The 19738-nt window shown below is 55.7% G+C and overlaps 1 protein-coding gene across 11 annotated transcripts in view; it reads left to right on the forward strand.

Moving 5' to 3' along the window:
• Window positions 1-11075, forward strand: part of NCOR2 (nuclear receptor corepressor 2) — a 258314-nt gene extending 247239 nt beyond the window's left edge. For 7 of the 11 annotated variants that reach the window (XM_076352524.1, XM_076352526.1, XM_076352525.1 and 4 more), the window contains 7 exons: window positions 22-215; window positions 1970-2119; window positions 2429-2574; window positions 3821-3874; window positions 6744-6971; window positions 8715-8894; window positions 9008-11075. In XM_076352524.1, the coding sequence (XP_076208639.1) occupies window positions 22-215; window positions 1970-2119; window positions 2429-2574; window positions 3821-3874; window positions 6744-6971; window positions 8715-8894; window positions 9008-9183 (1128 nt within the window). In that variant the 3' untranslated portion in view covers window positions 9184-11075. The remainder of the gene's footprint in view (window positions 1-21; window positions 216-1969; window positions 2120-2428; window positions 2575-3820; window positions 3875-6743; window positions 6972-8714; window positions 8895-9007) is intronic. The other 4 variants (XM_076352529.1, XM_076352535.1, XM_076352533.1 and 1 more) reach the window with 2 other exon arrangements.
• Window positions 11076-19738: the final 8663 nt, after the last annotated feature.

The following is a 19738-nucleotide window of genomic DNA, read 5'->3' on the forward strand; positions in this document are numbered from 1 at the left end:
CTTGGGGGTTTCTTTTTCTAGGAGGTCATCACACAGGACTACACACGCCATCACCCACAGCAGCTCAACTCCCACATCCAGACCCCGGTGTACTCCTTCCCCGGAGCCTCGTGCCCCGTGCTGGACCTGCGCCGCACCCCCAGCGAGGCGTATCTGCAGCAGCAGGAGCACGCAGCAGCCTCCAGGATCTCCCCGCAGAACGAAGGTGGCAAAAGGTGAGGTCAGAGAGTCCAACCAAAGCTGGCGCAGATGGGTTTCTGCCCACCCACTGTGCCAGTCTTGAGCTCAGACAGACGAGGGCTACCCAGGGTGAGGAGCCAGGCGGGTGCCCTTGGCTACCTGGTACTCCGGTAAGGCGGTGTACCATAGGGCAGGCTGGCATTTGGCGTTGCTGAATTTATGCTCAGGGCGCAGATGGATTGCTTGCTTATGCGGCCCAGAGTGTAAAATTGCCTTCTCATCTGGGCATTTTTCCCCTGTGGTGGTGCCTCTCTTGCCATTCCTGTTGTTCTAGAGATGCGCTCCAGACCCTCTTAGAGTCCGTGCATGATCCCCTTCCTGATCTGGCCAGTGTCACAGAATTGTTTAGGTGGAAAGGGACTTCTCCAGATCATCCAGCCCAACACCCTGCTTAAGCAGGTCAGCTGGAGCAGGTTGTCCAGGGCCATGGCCAGTTGGGTTTTCAATATCTCCACTGATGGAGACTTCAGCACCTCTCTGGGCAACCTGTACAAGCACCCTCACAGTAGAAAAGTGTTTTCTTGTGTGGGGATGGAATTTCATGTGTTCTGGTTTGTGCCCGTTGCCTCTTGTCCTGTCACTGTCCTCGGTCCCTGGCAGATCACGGTGCAGTGACCTTTCAGACTACAGATGGTTCCAAAAAACCCAAAGCAACGTGTTTTCCATTGGTTCAAAGTTAATTTTATCTTCATCGCTGTCAGTGAATCAGAAGCTTGTTAGACACATGTGCTGTGTCAATTGCAACTATCCGTTTTGGGCACCTCTATTTCTTTTAAAGTCACTTTCAAATCCTTGTGCCGATACCAGCACAAGGCAGGTCTGATTGCTGTTGTACAGAATTAAAAAATGGAAGTGTGAGAATGGGGTCTGTCCTCCCACCCAAACACTGACAGAGAGACAGACGCATCCAGGAAAGAGTGGTGTCTCCAAACCGGTGGTTCCTTGTCAGTAAATGTGATTATTACTCCCAGCTCTGCCTGGTCCTAGAATTGGCTTTGTAACGTTAGGGGAGAGAGCCCAGCCTTGGCCACCCAGTGATGAAAAAAAGTGGGGAAAAAAAAGAAACCACAGAAAGAACAAAGACGTAAATTCCCAGAACTCGCTGTGAGGAATTCCTCGTGGACTTGAGCCTGGCTGTCTCCCAGGCACTGGCCACGGGCAGGCATCGGCCACAGGCAGGCATCGGGGGCTGCATCGGTCCTCTCCGGGCTGCCCCAGCACCGGACTCATCGCCCACAGCCAGTGAGCCGCCACACGGCCCCGGACAAAGTGGACGGGAGGTGGCAGGTGCTGCCCTCCCCTGTGTCTGCAAATATGATGGAGAATCAAAAGCCGTGTCCCCAAAGGGTTAATGTCCCAGCCCTCCGCAGGGATTGTGTCCCTGCCAGCGAGGGACACTTGGGCTGAGCCAGCAAGTTTTAGGACTGGTCCTGCCGTGGGCAGCTGTATTTGGGGTGGCTGCCGGCTGGCCCGCTGCCTGGAAATCTGGGCCACGTCTCGGCTCAGTTCTGCTCCGCACGCCTGCGGTGCAGGAAAATGCCCAAGCTGTGCTCTTCCTCCAGCTTGCATTAAAAGGCGCCGTAAGCCCACAGGGGTGTGGAAGGTTTGGCGGTTTTTTTCCCTGCTGTAGGAAAGCTATTTTAGTCCTTCTCCCCCCGACCCCAAGCTGCTGTGCAGAGACAGAGGATGTTGCAATAGACCGATTGCATCTCCCCATCGCTCTCCGCAGGTCCCCAGAGCAGAGCAAAGCCTCAGCCGGGAGCGGGTCGGACAACTGTATCGAGCCGGTCTCTCCACCAGACGGCGTGGGAGAATCGGAGCACGCCAAGAGCGCCACGTACCCAATCCTCTACCGCGAGGGCGAGCAGATAGACCAGAGGTAACGCCGAGGGCAGGGACGGTGGAGACAGCGTGGGGATGTTCCCCCCATCCCCGCACTCGCCCTGGCCCAGGCTGCTTTTCTTGCAGCCAAAAGCAACGTCACACCCCAGGTTGCTGTCTCTTTGTAGGGGCTTTTCAACACTGTGTGGTACCTTTATCGTAGGGATAGGGAGAAAGTTTGGAGATCCCGAATATCTCGGGAGCCCCCAGGCTGATTTTGAGGACTTACGCTAAGGGAAGAGCCTCTCTAGGGAGGACTTTGTGAACTGGACGTTGCAGAGGTTTCCAATGGTCTTCTGCTTCGCAGGATGGGGTCCAAGTCCCCAGGAAACAACACTCAGCCTCCAGCTTTCTTCAGCAAGCTGACTGAGAGCAACTCTGCCATGGTGAAGTCCAAGAAACAGGAGATCATCAAGAAGCTCAGCACGACTAACAAAAATGAAACTGAGTACAGTAAGGACATGTGGGGAGATGAATGTGGCACACCGGGGGGGAAAAAAGCCTTGAGACACGAAGCAAAGGAGATTTGGGAATGGGTGCTGCTGTGTTAAGGGCTGGGAGCTCCCAGCCAGCGCTCTCTGCATCGTGCCATGGTTTGTTGGGAAGTGCGAGGTCCAAATGCTTCCTGGGATGAGCCGTGCTGGTGCCAGCAGTGGCTGCGTGCATCTGGGGAGGCGATGGGAGGCTTCCCAGCCCCGCGTCTCCTTGCTCGGGGGCTGACAATCCCACCCGCACCAGATAACCTCAACAGGAAGGAAATAATGAGCTGAGCATGGAGGAGACTTAAGAGCAATTGATATTTTAATGAACGGCCAGCCAAGCTGAATCCTTCCTCCTTGAGATGCATCTCCCCCCAATGTTGAGCCCTACATCAATATTGGTATAGCTCTGTAAAACTAACCAGGCTGGCTTATATTAGAAATTCAGCCCGTTCATTCATTAACTGCTAATAGAGTAGATAGGATCATAATTTAATTTAGCCCAGCATTATACAGTCAATACTAATTCAATTTGAATCCACCTTACAACAGCTGCATCGGATAAGAGGGACCGAGCTGTCTCGTCTCTTGGATGATGTTACCATGAGCCAACAGTATTGTTATGCCCCTTTGGGGACATGTGGCTGAACCCCGTGACCTTCCACACTTTTCCTTATCAAGGGAAAATATATAGAAATAGGAAACACCTCTTATTTGATGAGAATTTCTGTTATTCTAAGGAAAGTGATATCCAAGTCAAACAGCTCAGCTAAGAGGGAAAATATTGATTTAACATTTCTTCTCCTACTCCTCACCCTCCCCACTGCCCAGACCTGCTCCCTGGATATATGGGGATTTGATCCTTTGGAAATCCCATAGGCAGGAGAGAGGGTTTAACTTCGCAGAGCTTGCAGTGCGGAGGGCTGGAGGGAGGGAGGTCAGCACTGAGCACGAAGACACCACCCTGGCTCTCTGGGCTCTGCTTTTCTGCCCTTTCCCAGCTGGCGAGACGTGCCCACTGTGGTTCTCCCAAAGGCAATTATTCCTGGTCCCAGTTAGCACCCGCAGACCTACCCCGGTGCCTGGGGGAGGTGGGCTACTGTCAGCCTGGGTGCTGTGACGGGGACACCAGGATCTTGTGGCTGGCACGGCAGGTCCCTCCTACTGCCAGCCTGCACTCGCTGCTCTCCGTACTGAAGAGCTTCTTTGTTTTTCTTCAGATGTTGGGCAGCCTGGAACAGAGATATTCAATATGCCGGCGATTACCGGAGCAGGTAACTGTCCCGTATACCTGTACCATACCTCATGCCCTACAGGCCTCACAGCCACGGAGAGCAGGACACTCGGTAGATTTAAGCATCTCCTTTTTTCCTTTTGCCGTAAGACTGAGCATAACAGTTGCTGGGAGGCTGAAGCCTCAGGACACACCGTAACTCCCTGCTGTTGAGTTGGAGACAGTGCAGTGTAATTCCTTGGAAAGCCTGGCAGAGTTTGAAGAGGGGTTAAAAGCCAAGCAAGGGTTGGCCATCTGATACCAACAGAGGTATCAGATGGATACCTCGCAGACCTCACGCTCGGGAGAGAGCACCCTGCTCTTGGTGGGACCTTGTGGTCACCCACGGATGGGTAGGAGGGCAGCGGCGAAAGGGAACGTGGGGGTGGGAAACAGGCTCTGTGCCACCGCAGGCTGGGCAGGCTGCAGGAGCCGGTCGCAAAAGCAAACTGGGGTGAGAGCAGCGCCCCGTATCCTTGAACGGTGAGCGTCGGGCAAACCAGCAATGGCTGAGGACCGAGGAGGTATTATCCAGGAGGTGGAGGGGTGCTCGGGCACAGGGGTGCCGGCAGTGTGCTCAGTCCTGCAGGCGCTTAAAGCATGGGTTGACTGGTTTCTCAGGAGCTGGGAGGAAACGTTCAGCTGGTGGCCGGGTCTGGCCACGGCGGTGCAGCCGGTGCCATGTAGAAGGGCTTTGTGGGCAGGACCGCTTAGACCTTTGCTGCTGTGCAGAGCGCGGCTCCCGGCAGGTGGAGGGTTTCAGGCTGTTCGCCCGGTTCTGGAGGAGCAGTTTTGGTGGTGGTATCTGAGCACTGCTGCAGACAGCCATGGTGGGCTTTAGCGAGTCCCTGGCCCTAACCAGCATTAACCTGCCGGCCTGCCTAACCGGGGGTTCGCTGGCTAACACCTGGGACTGTATCCCAGCCCCCAAAGAGCCCCCCTGCTCTCAGGGAAAAAGGGTGCTGGGAAGAGCTCAAGGTGGTCCCCCAGGCACCCGTGGAGTTGCATTTGCCATGCTGAGCCTGAGGACCACCACACAGGAGCTGAAATGGCAGTTCAGGAGCTTCCCCAAGGGCACTGCACCCTCCCCAGCTCTGCTGCGCCTGCAGCTTTCAGCCCAACAGGGAAAAGAGGAGAGGGAGCAGCTTAAGGAAGGGATTTTGGCCAAGAGGGGCAGAAAGTGGCCCCGGGGAGTCGGGCGGCCGACATGGGCTTCCCCAGCGCAGGACAGGGACCAGCCCAAGGGAGAAGGACGGCGTGAAGGCTGTTGAGCTGTTGCCACCTGCTGCAGCAATGTCCGGGTGGGCACTCACATGAATGAAATGAATTCCCATTGAGGAGTATTAATTGATAATTGATTAAGTATTAATGCTCTCCTACAGTAGGAATGCCTTCAGGTTGTTAGTTTTAAGTAGGAGAAACGGCAACTTTCCCACAACCGAGGGAAGGAGGTGCTGTGGGCAAGGACTTCATGCAGCAGGAGGGCCAGGGACAGCCGTCAGCGGTGTAAGACCACTCACCGGTGCGGACATGTTTGGGAGAAGGAGCCGGCTCACGTCAGGAGCCGGGACAAGAGGGTGCAGCCAGCCAGGACCCAAGGGTCCGCAGCAGACAAAATTTGGGAGGGTGAGGCCCAAACTCCTGAGAGCCTTCCCTGGTTAAAGCTGCTCCTGCTGTGCTGGAGGGAGGTGTAAAGGCAAGAGCGTAGGGAGCTGAGGGCCGGGGTCTGGCTGGAGGGGACCAGGAGAGACCCTGCCCGTTCACAGGAAGACAAGTGAACCCGGGATCCATCCCTTTCCAAGCAGAGGGGCAACGATCCCAGCGCGAACACCCCGGGATGGGGTGAGCTGGGGGGGGGGGGGGGGGGGGGGCTGCCGGTGGGGCTTCCCTTGCCGGCCTGCTGTTTTTGTGTCTGTATTTTGCCCTTGCTTGTTCCCTGTAACCGCCGCGTTGGGAATGACGGTGGCGTGGCTGAGCCTAGTGCCCTCTGGTCCCTGTGCGGTGCTGCACTATAACTGCATGGCTTGAGACTCACAACCACGCGGACACACCACTTCGCCTCTGCATCCTGTCCCGTAGCCGCGGGTCAGCCCGGGAGAGGGCCCTGGTCCACAGCAGGCACCCAGCCCAGCGGGAGGAAGGGAGCGGGCTGGGACGATGGGCAGGGGGCTTGCAAAGAGCGCGAGGAGGGACGAAAGGACTCTCCCCTCTCCCCAGCGTAGCCCGACCGCACGCAGGCAGCCCTGCAGGCTGTGTGCCCTCGTCCGGGGGCTGCCTGCATTTGCCACCTCTCATGCCAGGGCCAAATCCGGGCACCTCTTGTCAATCAAGTGTTTTTGTGGGGTGCCCCTTCTTCCTTCCCTGACTCTTCCTCCATGGGAAACTGCCCCGGCCTCCAAATTCCTGACGCACCGACTTTTGATCTGTGTGTGCATCCGTACGGACCCCACATCCAGGTGACTCCTGCCCCCATGCTGAGCCTGGCGCAGCCCCCCCCTCTTGCAGTCGTTCCCCAAGGCTCAGCGAAGACCCCTTCCCCCCCATCCTCCAAGCGCTTGGCCCCAGGAAACCCTGCCTGCCCGCAGCGCTCCAGAAACCCAAATCCCAGAGTAAGTCCCATCCCATCCCACCGCCAGCCCCTGCCAAGCCCTGGGGCGGGATGGAGCGGGGAGGAGGAGGACGGGTGCATCGCAGCGCTTTAAAGAACAAGATGACAAAGTTTGTTGCTTTGCGAGAATGTGCTGACTGTTTGTTTCTTCCCTTCTTCCTTGTCTACTTTCTCCCCTTTCCCCGTCCCCCCCATCTTTCTTCTCATTTGGCTCCCCCCCATCTCCCGTCCCCTCTCTCCTCCCCCTCCCGTTATCTCCCAGGGCTAATCAGTTGTAGGAGCCAGTCGGTCCAAGAGAATTCCAGTACCAACATGGGGTTGGAGGCAATAATTAGGAAAGCCCTAATGGGTAAATATGACGAGCAGTGGGAAGAGCGCTCACCTCTCAGTGCCAATGCTTTTAACTCTCTGAATGCCAGTGCAAGCCTGCCCGCTGCTATGCCCATAACTCCTGCTGATGGACGAAACGAGGACGTGCGCTCCTTGCCAGGTCTGCAGCCCTCTCCACCTTCGCTCTCTCTGTGTTATTAATTCTCAACCTTTATATTTCCCCTTTTGTGGGTGGATTTATCCCCCCCCCTCCCCCCCCCCCCCATTTTTGTTCATTTTGGTTTTCTTTTCTCCCCTCCTTCCCCCAGCTTCGAGCTTTGTGAATCCGCTGATTAATCCTGGTCTGTTTGATGTTAATTTAATAGTCTCGGAAGGTGCTGTTGCTTTCTCTAAACCACTGACTGTGCTCCTTTCCCCGTTTGTTGGTTTTTAATATCTCCTCTTCCGTTTTTGGTTTTTTTTTTTTTTACACAATGGAAAGGTTTATGGGGGGGAAAACCCACACCCAAAAGATCGAAGCCATGAACTTACATAGCCACCCCAAACTGTCTGTAAACCCCGGGGGGGGGATCGCTGCTCCCTACATAGGGGAAGGAGCTGAGAAGGGCTGGTGCCGGGGGGCATGGGGCAGGGCGGCATTTGCCTCCCCGCTCTCGGCTCAGGGGGTGTCAGGGCAGGCTCCAGCCTGGGACAGAGGGTTGGATGGGACTTGGGGGTGCCTGGAGCAAGAGAGAGAGCTTAAGGGATCTGAAAGTAATAGATGGGGAACGACTTCAGAGAGCGGGGTTGGGGTGAGCTGCCCCATGGGCCCCAGTGGGGCTTGCAAAGCCGGCTGGGAACCGCGGCATGGTCTGCCCAGCTTCGGGGGAGGCTTGAGCAGAGCCGGGAGGGTTGTTCTGCAGATCCCCAGTTAAGGAAGAGAGGAGGGGGACCAGGGATGGATGGGGGAGAGCGTTTGTCCCCCGCACGCCTGCAAAGGGCAGATTGCCTCTTGCAAGCGCCCTGCACAGAGCACGGCAGCCAGTGCCAAGGGTCACCCTTGGCAATCTGGGCGCGGAGCCCCCGAAGCTGAGGGGCAGGGTCCTGGGGGCACACACGCGCCTTCCTCCGGGTCAGCTCGGACCAGGCACTCTTCAGCTTGTTGCAGAAAAGCTTTCTGGCTCCTGCATGAAACCAGCAGCTTCTTCCAGCCATGCTTCCCCACGGCCGGCGGAGGCTACCCGGGCAGGCAGGGTGGGATGCAGAGCCCGTCCATCCCTCCCTCTTCGGGACCTCCCCCCTGAGTTGAGCTGAGCTAACCTACCCGGCAGAGGCCGTTTTGGCTTTAAACCTTTTAAAAACTGGCTAAACATCACCAGGGATTTTGCTGTAAAAACTTATTAAAGGCCATCCTGGCCACATAGACCACGGGAACAGGGAATGTGCTCGGGGCTCCAGCACCCACGTAGCTCCCGGGGGGTCCCTGCCAACCAGCTGCAGAGCGGCACACGCAGCTCCCATCCCCTGACCCATGTTTGTGGGCTGAGCCGCGAGCCTGCTCAGGAGCGGACCCCACAGAGAGACAGCCCAGCCAAAGCCGTACGGCTACTCCTGCCCCAGATCCGCTCCATGGCACGGTTCATAGCATTAACCCACAAAGCGGAGAGTGGCGCAGGGGGGGCAGAAACCTCCTCCAGCCACTGCGGCCGCCCGCCCACCCCGCTGCAGAGAGCTTGCCCCATCGCCCTTCCCCGCCGTGGTGCCAGCAGCCCCTGGGGTGAGCTTTTCTCCTGCCCCGAGCCATTTTTGCAAGCTCTTAGAAAGCACGCGGTGCTGGGGAAGCGCTGGGAACCTGCACCCCCTCCCCGACCCCCCAAACCCTGTCGCGATGAGCCGGGTGACGAGCGGACACTTCTCTTTGCAGGAGGAGGGGGGAAGCCAAAGATCGCTGCCAGACCCAACAGCCGCAAGGCCAAGTCTCCGGCGCCGGGTCTGTCCTCGGGCGAGCGGCCACCCTCCGTCTCCTCGGTGCACTCGGAGGGGGACTGCAACCGGAGGACACCCCTCACCAACCGCGTCTGGGAGGACAGGCCGTCGTCCGCAGGTAGGGCTCGGGGGTGACGTGTCTCTGAAGTGGCCGTGCCGCCCCCTCAGGGGGGGCTGCAGGGGGACAGCCACCCCCCCGCATTGATTCTCTGCTTCCTCCTCCCCACGCAGGTTCGACGCCGTTCCCCTACAACCCACTCACCATGCGGCTCCCCAGTGGGGTGGTGACGGCAGCCCCCGCCGCCCCCCTGCCGCAGGGGACCCCCGGCAGCCAGCACCACGCCTGGGACGAGGAGCCCAAGCCCCTGCTGTGCTCCCAGTACGAAACCCTTTCGGACAGTGAATGAAGCGAGCCAGGGGCAGGGAGACGGCGACCAAACCCAGGGTGCTGGGAGCGAGCGGGACGCCTGGGGCGAGCGCCCACCGCCCCGGCCCCGCCGGCTCTCGCGAGCGAAGACGCAGGAGCAGAGCTATTTTGGTTTTTTCCTTTTCCTTTTTTATTTTCCTTCCCCTCCCAACCAGCCAATTTGGGGGGATGGTTGGGGGTTTTTTTATTTTTTGTTTGTTTTTTTTTCTTTCTCAACATCTGGAAATTTCTGCATCCTCTTCGGTCTGAAAAAAAAAAAAAAGAAAAAAGCCTTAACGAGACAAAACCCAAGGAACCCATCTTCGATCTTGGCAGCCTTGCTGGGCGGTGACCCCCGTGCTCGAGAGGGACTGTGAGCAGCCGCGCGCCCGAAGCGCCCACGTCCCGGGACCGCACGCGCGCTCGGACGCTCTGCCGGCGCGCTCCTGCGGAGTCGAGTGAGGGGCTGTGGGATGCTCCCGCACATCCCGGCCGTGGGGCTGTGCCGCAGAAATGCAAAACCTTGAGCAGGTTAAAGGAAAAAAAAGAAAAAAAAAAAAGTTTTAAGTGGTGAAATAGGATGGAACGCCCCGGTCTGGTTCCCCCCAGGTGATCTGAGGGCTGGCAGCCCGTCGTACCCACGTCACAAGACGTATTGGCCGCGGAGCAGTCTCAACACGCTTCAAACGTGGCTGGGATGAACGGGCAGGGGAGGGAGTGAAGAGCTATTTCTTAAAAAACAAAACAAAAAAAAAAATTCTGGTCCCTTTGGTGGAAGCGATCCTGGGCTTAAATCGGAGTGGGCAGGGATGTCCCTGGGCTGGCTCGCGCGCTGCCCACAGAGGGGCTCGGTTGCTTTAAGTGCATTGTTTTCTGAATGGTGAGAAAAGGCAATTGTAAATTGTATTGGTCTACAGGGTATATTTTTGATACCTTTGGTGAATTATGTCAATATTTTACGCAAGGAAGGACTTAAAACACAGTGTTACGTGCTGTAAAAGAGGTTCTGTTCTTACATGCAGGCTTTGATGCGTTTGTCCATTGTATGGAAGGGTTTAAAAAAAAAAAAAGAAGGTAACAATGATCCATCAAAGTTATCTGTAAGTCAGGAGAATGTATGAACTTCGTTTAAAAAAAAAAAAAAAAAAAATCAACATCTTGCCATGGTTCGCAGGGCCCCCCGTTACACACACCTTTGCTGACTCAGCAGAAACCGTTTGCTGGTTGTAGATGTTGATTCTCCGGAGCCCTCCGAGCTGGCCGGGTGCAGGGGCAGAGCGGGCAGGAGGCCGGCGTGGCAGGGAGTTCACAGGAAACTTAAAAAAAAAAAAAAAAAAGGAAAAAAAAAGGAAAAAAAAAGTTTTTATTGTATTTTTGTGATACACACGAATGCTCTACTTTACATTATTTTTTTCATTCCATGATGTTGGCTCATATCTGCAGTTACATGGTTAAAGAACAAAATATTAGCCTTTTTTTCATTCACTTCTGCTTTCTCGCTCTGGGGGGGGAAAAATGGCAAAAAAACCACAAAAATATGTATTAAATGCTTTGCATTCTATACGCTAGAGGAACCCAGAGCACGGCACAGACTTTCTGCCTCTCCGGCGGCTGGGTGGGCAGCCAGCCCCCGCAGCCTCGCAGCAGCCCTTGCAGCCGGCGCGCGGGTCCGGCGGCGAGGCCGGCGCCGTCACCTTCCTGATGGATCTTTCTTTTCCCCCTGCAACGTCCCCAGGTTGATTCTGATTTCAAAGCAAGAGAATGACGGTGTTTGTTGTTTGTTTGGGGTTTGGGTTTTTTTGGGGTTTTGTTTTGTTTTTTTTTTTTACAATGTACAGGTTTTTAATGTTCATCAATGTTTGTGTCTTTTCTGTTGTGCTTTTTTTTTTTTTTTTTTTTTTTAAAGAAAAAAAAATCCGAGACAATGCACAAGCGATGTGGAAGTCTTTCCGTTCCCAGGTTACTGCTGCTGGTGTCTCCGTGGCTCTGAGATGTAAAAGCTAACAGAGCTGATGTCTGGGCATAACGCTATTAAAGTGTTGCAGATTTTGCTGGGGGGGGGGGGGGGGGGGAATCCAAATCCGACCCATCTTCAAAGCCGCCTCCTTAACCTTTTTGGAAAAAAATAGCAAAAAAAAAAAAACCACAACAAAGAATAAAGTTCCCACTTGGCACAGTAGCAATACTGTGTGCTGCTTTGGTGTCTCCAGAAGTCCAGGAAGGTGCCTGTTGCTGGTGGAAGGCGGCTGCGGTGCTCGCAGCCCCGCCGACCGGCATCGCAGACCCTGCCGCCAGCGGCTCTCGCTGCACGGGGACCCCGGCGTGGGTTGAGACGTGGAGAGAGGGGCGAGAGAAGCGCCAGAACTGAGCCGCTGCCCTTGGGGCGGCCGCACCAAGCCTTGGCTTTCGCCGCGGCTCGCTCTCTCCGGTGCTACCTGCAGCCCCGCAGCGTGGCGGGGATGGAAACGCTGGGGTGGCATTTGGGTTCCTCACCATCCCGTGCCGACCCCGTGGGCTGAGCACGGCCGGGTGTCGGGACATGGGGAAGGGCCACAGACTCCAGCCGGGAGCTGCAGAGCCGCCGCCTTGCCGCCCCGGCTGGAGTGGGGTTGGGTTGTCCTCCCCGTTAACCCCAGGCAGCATTTGCCCATGCCGTAGCCGGCACCTGAAGCCACAGGCTGGAGGGTGAAGAGCTTGTCCCACCCGTCGGTGCTAACCCCGTAGCCGTGTTTCTCTTCCTCTCGTTTCCACCGTGTCTTTTGTATGTGCGGGGCGAGGGGTCGGAGCCGGCGGGGCTGGCCAGGAGCCCCAAAGCACAGCTGATGCCCGGGCTGTGCTGTGAGGGTGTCAAAAGAGTTTTCAGGTATTTGTGAGGTTGTTTTAGTCCTTTCGGGGTTTGTGGCTCAGTGCTGGTGGACGGATGGTTGGGCAGTTGTTATCCACCGTCTTCTGGGCAGGGCAGCGTTCGCAGGAGGGGACAGTGCTGCGGGGCTGGGAGGACGTGGAGGTGCCGGGGAGATGCCGGTGACTCCCAGCAGCTGCAGGTCTCCGGCAGCCTTACGCCCCCTGCTCAGTGGGATCCTTTGGGATCGTTTCTGGATCCCGCGGGGAGCAGGACACGTCACTGATGTTCCCAGCTCTGTGCAAGAGCTCTGGCCCTGCCTGTGCCACATGTCCCCATCACGCCAGGACAGTCTGCCCTGGGCTGGGAGCCGCAGGAGGGGAGCGGTCCGGGGGTGTGTGAGACCGGCCGTGGCAGGGGCATGTGTTGGGTTTTGCTCCGGCAGGATCCTACACTTGGGGAATCCCCCTTGCAGAGAGCTCAGCCCCGTGGCTGGCCACGGCACAGCTCGGTTTTGGCGCTTTCTGTCTTGCGTCTCCATCGTCTGGTCTCCCCACGCATGTCCTGTCCCTGCACAGACCCTCCTGCAGCCGCCTGTCCCCCGGTGCATCCCCGCAGCAGCAGGGACAGGGCACAGGGGGACACCGAGGGGGACACATGGGGCAGCGGCAGCTCCTGTTGAGGAGCTCTGAGCTGTCCTTGCCAGGGTGCCAGAGCAGGGAGCATCCTCCCGCTGCAGATTGATTAATTTGGGTCAAATCGATGAGTTGGCAGCGTGCCGGGCGGGAGGCCTGCAGCCGCTCGATGGGGATGCCCCTGGCCCCGGCGGTCTGCTGTAGGGTTGCCCCCCCCCCCATTTCCCTGCTCACACATGGGCTGAAGGAACATGGTTTTGGGAAAGGAGGAGCTGCTGCTCCTGCAGGTTATGATGCTCCCCCTGTCCTGCCTCGCTCTGACCCTCGCGCTCCCCCCTGCCGGGGGGTCCCTCCCTGCCCACCCCCTGGCCGGGGACCGAGGCATCCCCAAGCACCCCAACACCTCGGGACAGGTTCCAACCGACACCTCCTCGTGCTGCCGGCTGGGGTTGTGCAATCCAGGAGAAAGCCACATTAAACTATTAAAAAAACCCCAAGTTTAAAGTTAGCGTTCACCAGTTTTGTTACTTGTACAAACAGGCAAACAAATTATTGGACAATTTATTGCTTGAACTGTACCGGGGGAAATATCTATCTTTTGTACAACCGAACTGTGCATAGCTGTTTTGAAGTGAGTTGTATGATAGCCGGGGCTGTACAGAGAAACCACCAGGTGTAAATATTTCCGCAGCTTGCTCTAGAGGGGTGGGTTTCATCTACTAAAGGTGAAGGGGTTTGTTCACTGTTATTTTGCTCGGCATGCCCACCAGCAAGCGGTGTGGGTAGCAGTGTCCGAACACTGCCTTACTGGTTAAATAATAAAAAAGCAAAGAAACCAACCCCCCCCCCAAAAAAAAAGCTTATTTGGCAGCAAAATATAGCGCGCTCCTGCCTGTTTGTGTGCATGAGCCCAGGCAGGGCGAGCTTCTTGCAGGGCAGCCGGATCGGGAGCGGGATGGATCACGGCGAGGGGGGTGCGGGGCAGGTTGGGGAGCGCTGCGCTGGCGGGGCGCTGATGGGGGTGCCTGTGGTAAAATGAGCTGGGGACGGGGGGGGAAGGGCCAGCGGCAGCAGTGCCCCAAGGTGTGCAGCTCGCTCGCCCCGAGGCTGGCCGATACGGCCCCCGGCATCGCTGCTGGGCTGGTCTAGGTGGTGGGGTCTGCACGGCCGCTGGCTGCGCCGTGACCCTCCCGGGGCACCGCTGGCAACGGGGACGGGGCTGCTGGAAGGACCTTGGCAAGGGATGAGTTTGCTGGTTGAAGCACGACAGGACATCCTACCCTGGAGCTTGGGTGATCGGTGCTCTGGCCAAGTTGCAGCCCCCCTCCTTGCCTCAGTTTCCCCATCTGCAGGCGGGGCTCGCACCCCTGTGCTGCTTTTTAACCAACTGATGGCCAAGAGCTGCTTAAGCACGATGTTGTTATTGCTGAGCTGGGAGTATCCTCCTTCATATGGACCTAAAAAGGCCTCACAGCACCTGGGGCAGCATCCCCAACCCTGAACAGGGCCATGCATCGCCCCATCTGCCCCCTCCACCTCCCCTTTGGGGTGTACGTGCCTCTCCCTCTCCGTTAATGCATCCTATCGACATGAAGTGTCCTGCACAGCAGCTTTTGGAGGAGTGATTTCTCCTCTCCATTGTTTTTATTTTTATTTATATAAATTTTATATGTATTTTTAGATTTTTTTTTAATTATTTTTGTTTTTATGATATTATTATTATCATAAGCATTATTTTATTTTAACATGGCCAAGCTCCCTCCTGCCTGTGGCTCCCCAGAAATCAAACCCTCCCCATTCTTTCCTGGCAGCACTAACGCCATCCAGCCGCATCCCACCACCGAGGCTTCTTCCCACGTCCCCGCACCCAGACTGTTTTTGTTGGTTTCTCGTAGCAGAAAGGTGAAAACCCTTTGAACCCCCCCCCCAAAGAGCTGCGAGAAGCCATTTTGGGTGCTTTGTGTGGGCCTGGGGAGCAGGGACTGCAGTCACCAAGGGAAGCTGGTGGCACCCAAGGGTGGCTGCGGGACCATGCACCCCTTAGCTCAATGCCCCCAAACAAGTGATACCTGCTTCTCTGCCAGCATCGAGCAGGGGTGATGCTGGAGGACACCTTGGCTTCGTTGCTGTTTGACCAGCAGCCAAGGGAAACATTGTTCAACGGTGATTGAATTTAAAAATTGAACTTAAATTGAATTTAAAAAAAAATTAAAAAATAGATATTCTGGTAATGGATAATCCCTCACAAGCCCTGTAGGAAATTATTGGGGAGGCTAATTAGCCGCTACCTAATTAGCAATTGAAACAGAAGCCCCGGTATCTATTTGTGGGTCTAAATTGCTTTACCTCTGGCATCCGTCCCAAGGGGTGCAGTTGACTTTGGTTGGGGCCGGGATCCTTTGGTCCCCAAGTCCCCCTCCTGCGTCTGCACCTGCGGGGCCGATGCCACGGGGCTCGGGAGCTCTTACCGCTGCCGTGGGGTGTGCGGGCGGTGGCGTTTTACAGGGCAAGTGATGAATGAGGGGCCGGCGAGCCGAGGGGTATGGCTCTGCGTGAGGACAAATGGGATGACTCCACGGAATTTAATCCATTGAGGGGCTATTAGTTGGTTTTGCACTTGGGGGCCTTCTGCTGCCTTTCCCGGGGCTCAGAAATGGATTTTACACAGAAGACATTTTCCTGAGAGCAGCGATGAGCATTTCTGCCAGGGCGTACCCGTACCTCCTGCCAGCTCAGCACTCCGGGTGCTCACCCCGATCCAAGCTGCTGCAAGTCCTGGAGGAAGGCTCCCCGGTGCTGTGTGACTGGTTTGTCTGTCCAGAGGACGTCCCACAGGCTCCTGTCTCGGTGCTGGTGAAGGATCGCCCTGGGTCCTCTGTATTGCCCAGACACCATCTGAAATCCCTCCAGGTATGTACTCGCACCAACCAAACCTCCTCTGGTCTCCACATGCTCCTCCAGCAACCAGCTCCCATGGCGATGCACTAGGTAGATCCCTGCTGGCTCTTAAAGATCAGCCTAAAGATGTCTGAGACCAGAGATTTTGTTGAAATCCTTCTTGGAAAGGTTTTTGCCACTCTGCAGGCAATTAGAATAAGTTAATAAATAGCGCAAACAGAAGCCAAGCTGTTCAGCCTCTCGCATCAGGGTTTAAACGCTGACGAGGGCTGACAGCGGTAGCCCTGGTCAATAATTCACACTGATGCTGAAGGTGGGAAAACTCTAAATTCAAGGCCAACACTTATGATTTAATGACGGAAAACTTCAGGTCTACTTGAAAAGCTCTTGCATAAGGAGATGAAAATGAAACGGGACAAAAGCAGATGGCTTCGAAAACCAGCAATAAAAAAATGCCAGAAGTCCAGCCTCACTCGTATTTCGACTGGGTGGCAGACAGGGGGTTTTGAAGGGGAAAAGGAAGACAAAAGATGGTCCCTGATGCCTTTGCCCTGGACAGAGGCCATGAGAAGGCACAGGAGTGTCGCGACCTTCTCCTGGTGATGAACTGGTGTTTCGTTAGGATTATGAGGAGTTGGTTGTTTTTTTTAAAAAAAAAGAATTAAAGGAAGAGGAAGATTTTTTAGCCAGGCCAGGCTGAGTTAGAAGAACAGGGAGGAAAGGGCACGAGGCCGAGGTTGTCCTTGCTGCACGAGCCGGGACGCTGCATTGGGCTTTAGCACCCTCCCCGCAGGCTGCGTGTGCCCTGCGGGTGACAGGGAGGGGAGAGGGATGTAGCTGTGGTACCCAGCGATGAGCAGGGTAAGATTAAAAAAAAAAAAAGAGGGTACAAAACACACCAGAATACAAAACCCATGTGCCAGTAGCACCCAGCCCTGTGCCCTCCCCAGAAAGGCAGCCTGCGCTCCCTACACACCAGCCCCCAGCGGAGCAGGGGCTCTTCAACTGAGCGGCTGAACGGGTCAGACGTGCCTTTGGCCAGCAAAGCCGGTAACCATTCCTGGGCTCCTTACAGCAGGAAGCATTTTATACTCTCCTGACAATTGCAATCCAAATAGTCATTCATCAGTTCTTGTGATTTGCCATGAAATTATATATGCTCTCTGATAATGATGCAGAGGGCTAAAGAGCTGATCTTGGCAGGAGATGAGACAGTTTAGGCTGGCGAGTAACTTGGAAGGAAAATAGAGCGGCTTTTGATGGGATGCCTGGATCTTATCAGTGTTGGGACACTGAAGAGCACTGGGGAGGGGCAGGGGTGTTTTGGCTGGCTGAGCTCTACCTGGCTTGTGTGCCCGTCTGGGAAGAGTTGGGTTTGTAAGAAACTTGGGAACGAGTGGCACTGGGTGGGTGGGTGGGTGGGTAACAGCTGAATTAATTGTCAGGTTTATTTATCCTCTCATTTTTGGCCTGCTGTAATTACTAAAATGAGCATTTATCAGGACTCCAGGCAGCAGAGTGGTAATAAATCACTTGCCACCGACAGGAGGTTGGAGCAGTTGTGTCTGAGCGAGCTGAGGTCGGTGTCGGCTTTAGTGAAGTGCAAGTGCTGTCAGAGGAGCTGGTGGGCTGGTGCACAAACCAAAAAAAAACCCAAAACAGCTTTGCAGAAATGCTCCTGAAATAAAATCCCTGGACGCACAGTTCTCCAGCCTTGAGCCACGGCCGTCTCAGCCGTTGTGAGGAGGAATCACCTAACGGGGATGCAGGGAGACTTGGGGCAGGGAAAGCCTTGGCAGCCCCCGGCGTGTAAGATGCTGCCGGACCCTGCGGGGCTGCAGGTCCCTTCCTGTGGTGGCACCGGGGCGTCCAAAAACCCTGCTGTGAAATGCACAGCGGGGAGGGCATCTGCCTGCCCGTCCTGGGCTGAAAACCCGCAGGAGCTGGGTTGAAAGGCAAAATCCTTGTGCTGCAAACACGCCGCTTTCTGGGTCTTGCTTTCCAGAGCGGTGCTCTGGTGCAAGTCAGGCTTCGTTGGGCTCTGCCCTCCCGGCCTTGCTGGTGTCACGGGCTCACTCCTGCCGGCACAGCAGTGATGCTGTGCCAGGGGGCGCGGGAGGGTGTCCGGATCCCACCCGAGGAGGGACCATGCTCATTTTGGCTGCAGACAGAGCAACCCCGGTGTAACCACGGACAGGTGAGACTTTCCTCTTGTTGGCCCTTGTAAATGGAGAACAGGGAGAAATAACTGCCTGGAGATCCATTCTGCCACCTACATCGCAGAGAGGAGAGCATCGGTCACACGTCATTTCGAGTACGTATTTTTGAAGAGGCCAGTGAGTTTCCCTTCTTTGGGAATAATCCGAATGGCTCTTGCTGTAAATGCATGTAACCTGACGAAGCACAGGGTGTTAGGAAGGGTGGTAAACTCCATCTGGAGAGCTCTCTCTTTGAAGTCGGACGCCATTTTAAACCCTGAAGGGTACTGCGCTTAGAAAAAGCAGCAGTTGTCAGTGAAGGTTGATCTTGATCCAGAAGTTTTTGCTGCCCCCCTGACTTCCTTTCATATTTATTAGTCATTTGAAATCTCTTTGATGACTAGATGCATGTTCAGCTCGGAGAAAACTCTGTTGCAGTATTTGCCGAGGTGATGCCAGGGGCTAGGAAACACCGATCACACTAGCCGTGAGGTCCGGCCAAGCGAGCGATGGTGTATTTCAAGTTGTCGTTATTAATTGCCAAGTCAGCCCTCCGTGTTCCCAAGCAGAGGCTGAGGAAACCCATGGAGGAAGCAGAAGCCCTGGGGGGGGGTGGGTTGGTCTGAGGTCTCACCCGCGGGCGTGCAGCCCTGGTCGAGCCAGCCAAAATCAATTGCTCTGCACGTTGCAGGTCAGTATTTGCAGAAAACGCTGCGCCTACAAGAGAGGGGCATCTCCGTGGACTGCTGGGGGCTCCTCTCCTGCCTCCAGTGGCACAGGGGCAAGAGAAGGCTTCATGAAGAGCAAAAAGCAGAGCAACACCATCCAGAAGGTTGCTTTTGAAGACACTACATCCTCATTCAACACGTTTTCAAACTCTGCTCAGAGCAGCTGTCAGTGGGTGCGGCATGATGGGCCCTGAATCAGCTCTGGTGAGACGTGGACTCTGACGAGGTTTGGACTCCACTGACTTCGGTGTTTGTTTGCAAAAGGCCGGAGTGTAGATACACAATCCTGATCCAGCTCTGTCCGAGATCCCAAAGTATCTTCTGCTGCTGTTTCATCCTGAGCCCTTTCCAGAAAGCGAATCAGCTGCCAGAGGTCAGACACAAGGAGCCTGGGCGGTGCGTGCCTGAAGATGGGTGCCAGGTCTGGATCTGCATTCCAGTTGGACTGAAGCAGAGCTTTTCCCCACAGGGATGTTAATCCTGGGCCTTGGCTTTGAGCCATCTCCAGCTTTCGTGTTTTTTGAACCAAAAAGGAGCGCCATTCTGTTCAAGGGAAGAACAAATCCTTATACCCCATCTCTACATCCTGATGAGAAGTGGCAACCACACCAAGCATTGCTGGCTCCTTAGAAGTGAAAACCGTCTAACTTCACCCCGCTGGACCCATTTTTACGCTACCAGGATAAATTCAGTTCCCGTGGGCTGCTGCAGCATCCTGCTCCCCTTCAGACCAGCAACAACCCCTGAGCTGGAGCTGCCTCCTCCGTCCACTGGTGAAGGAGAAACCAAGCAGCAGAGGTTGGAAATCAAATAGCAGAGGTTGCTCTTGGGTCTCTTTGTGGGGGAGGGCAGCTTTTTTATTAGGTCCAGATGTTGCTTTCTGCCCCGGGCCATGCTGGGAAATAAAGCAAAGCATGTTAATGTTGGCTGGAAGAGCCTCGCTGGCAACAGGCTCGAAGGAAGCGGGGTTTCTCCTGCGCCCCCATTTGCTGGGGACCCGGGGGAGATGGGCCAGCACGGGAGGCACAGGCACGAGCGAGGGGTCGCCCTGCTGCTGAGCAGCCCTCTTCCCTTCACTCTCCAAAAATCTCCCAACAGTGAGTATGGCTTTACCCAGCCACCCACTTCTCCAGGGCTCTTGGGTCCCTCCTGTCCCCCGGTCAGTGGCTACTGTCCCCAGGCTGATGGCACCCGCAGGGAGGGTCGTCCCCATCACTGAGCTGACGGGTCCCTTCTGGACCGATTTCCTGTTGGG

The sequence above is a fragment of the Aptenodytes patagonicus genome, chromosome 15 (genome assembly GCF_965638725.1).
Source record: "Aptenodytes patagonicus chromosome 15, bAptPat1.pri.cur, whole genome shotgun sequence".
Lineage (NCBI taxonomy): Eukaryota > Metazoa > Chordata > Aves > Sphenisciformes > Spheniscidae > Aptenodytes > Aptenodytes patagonicus.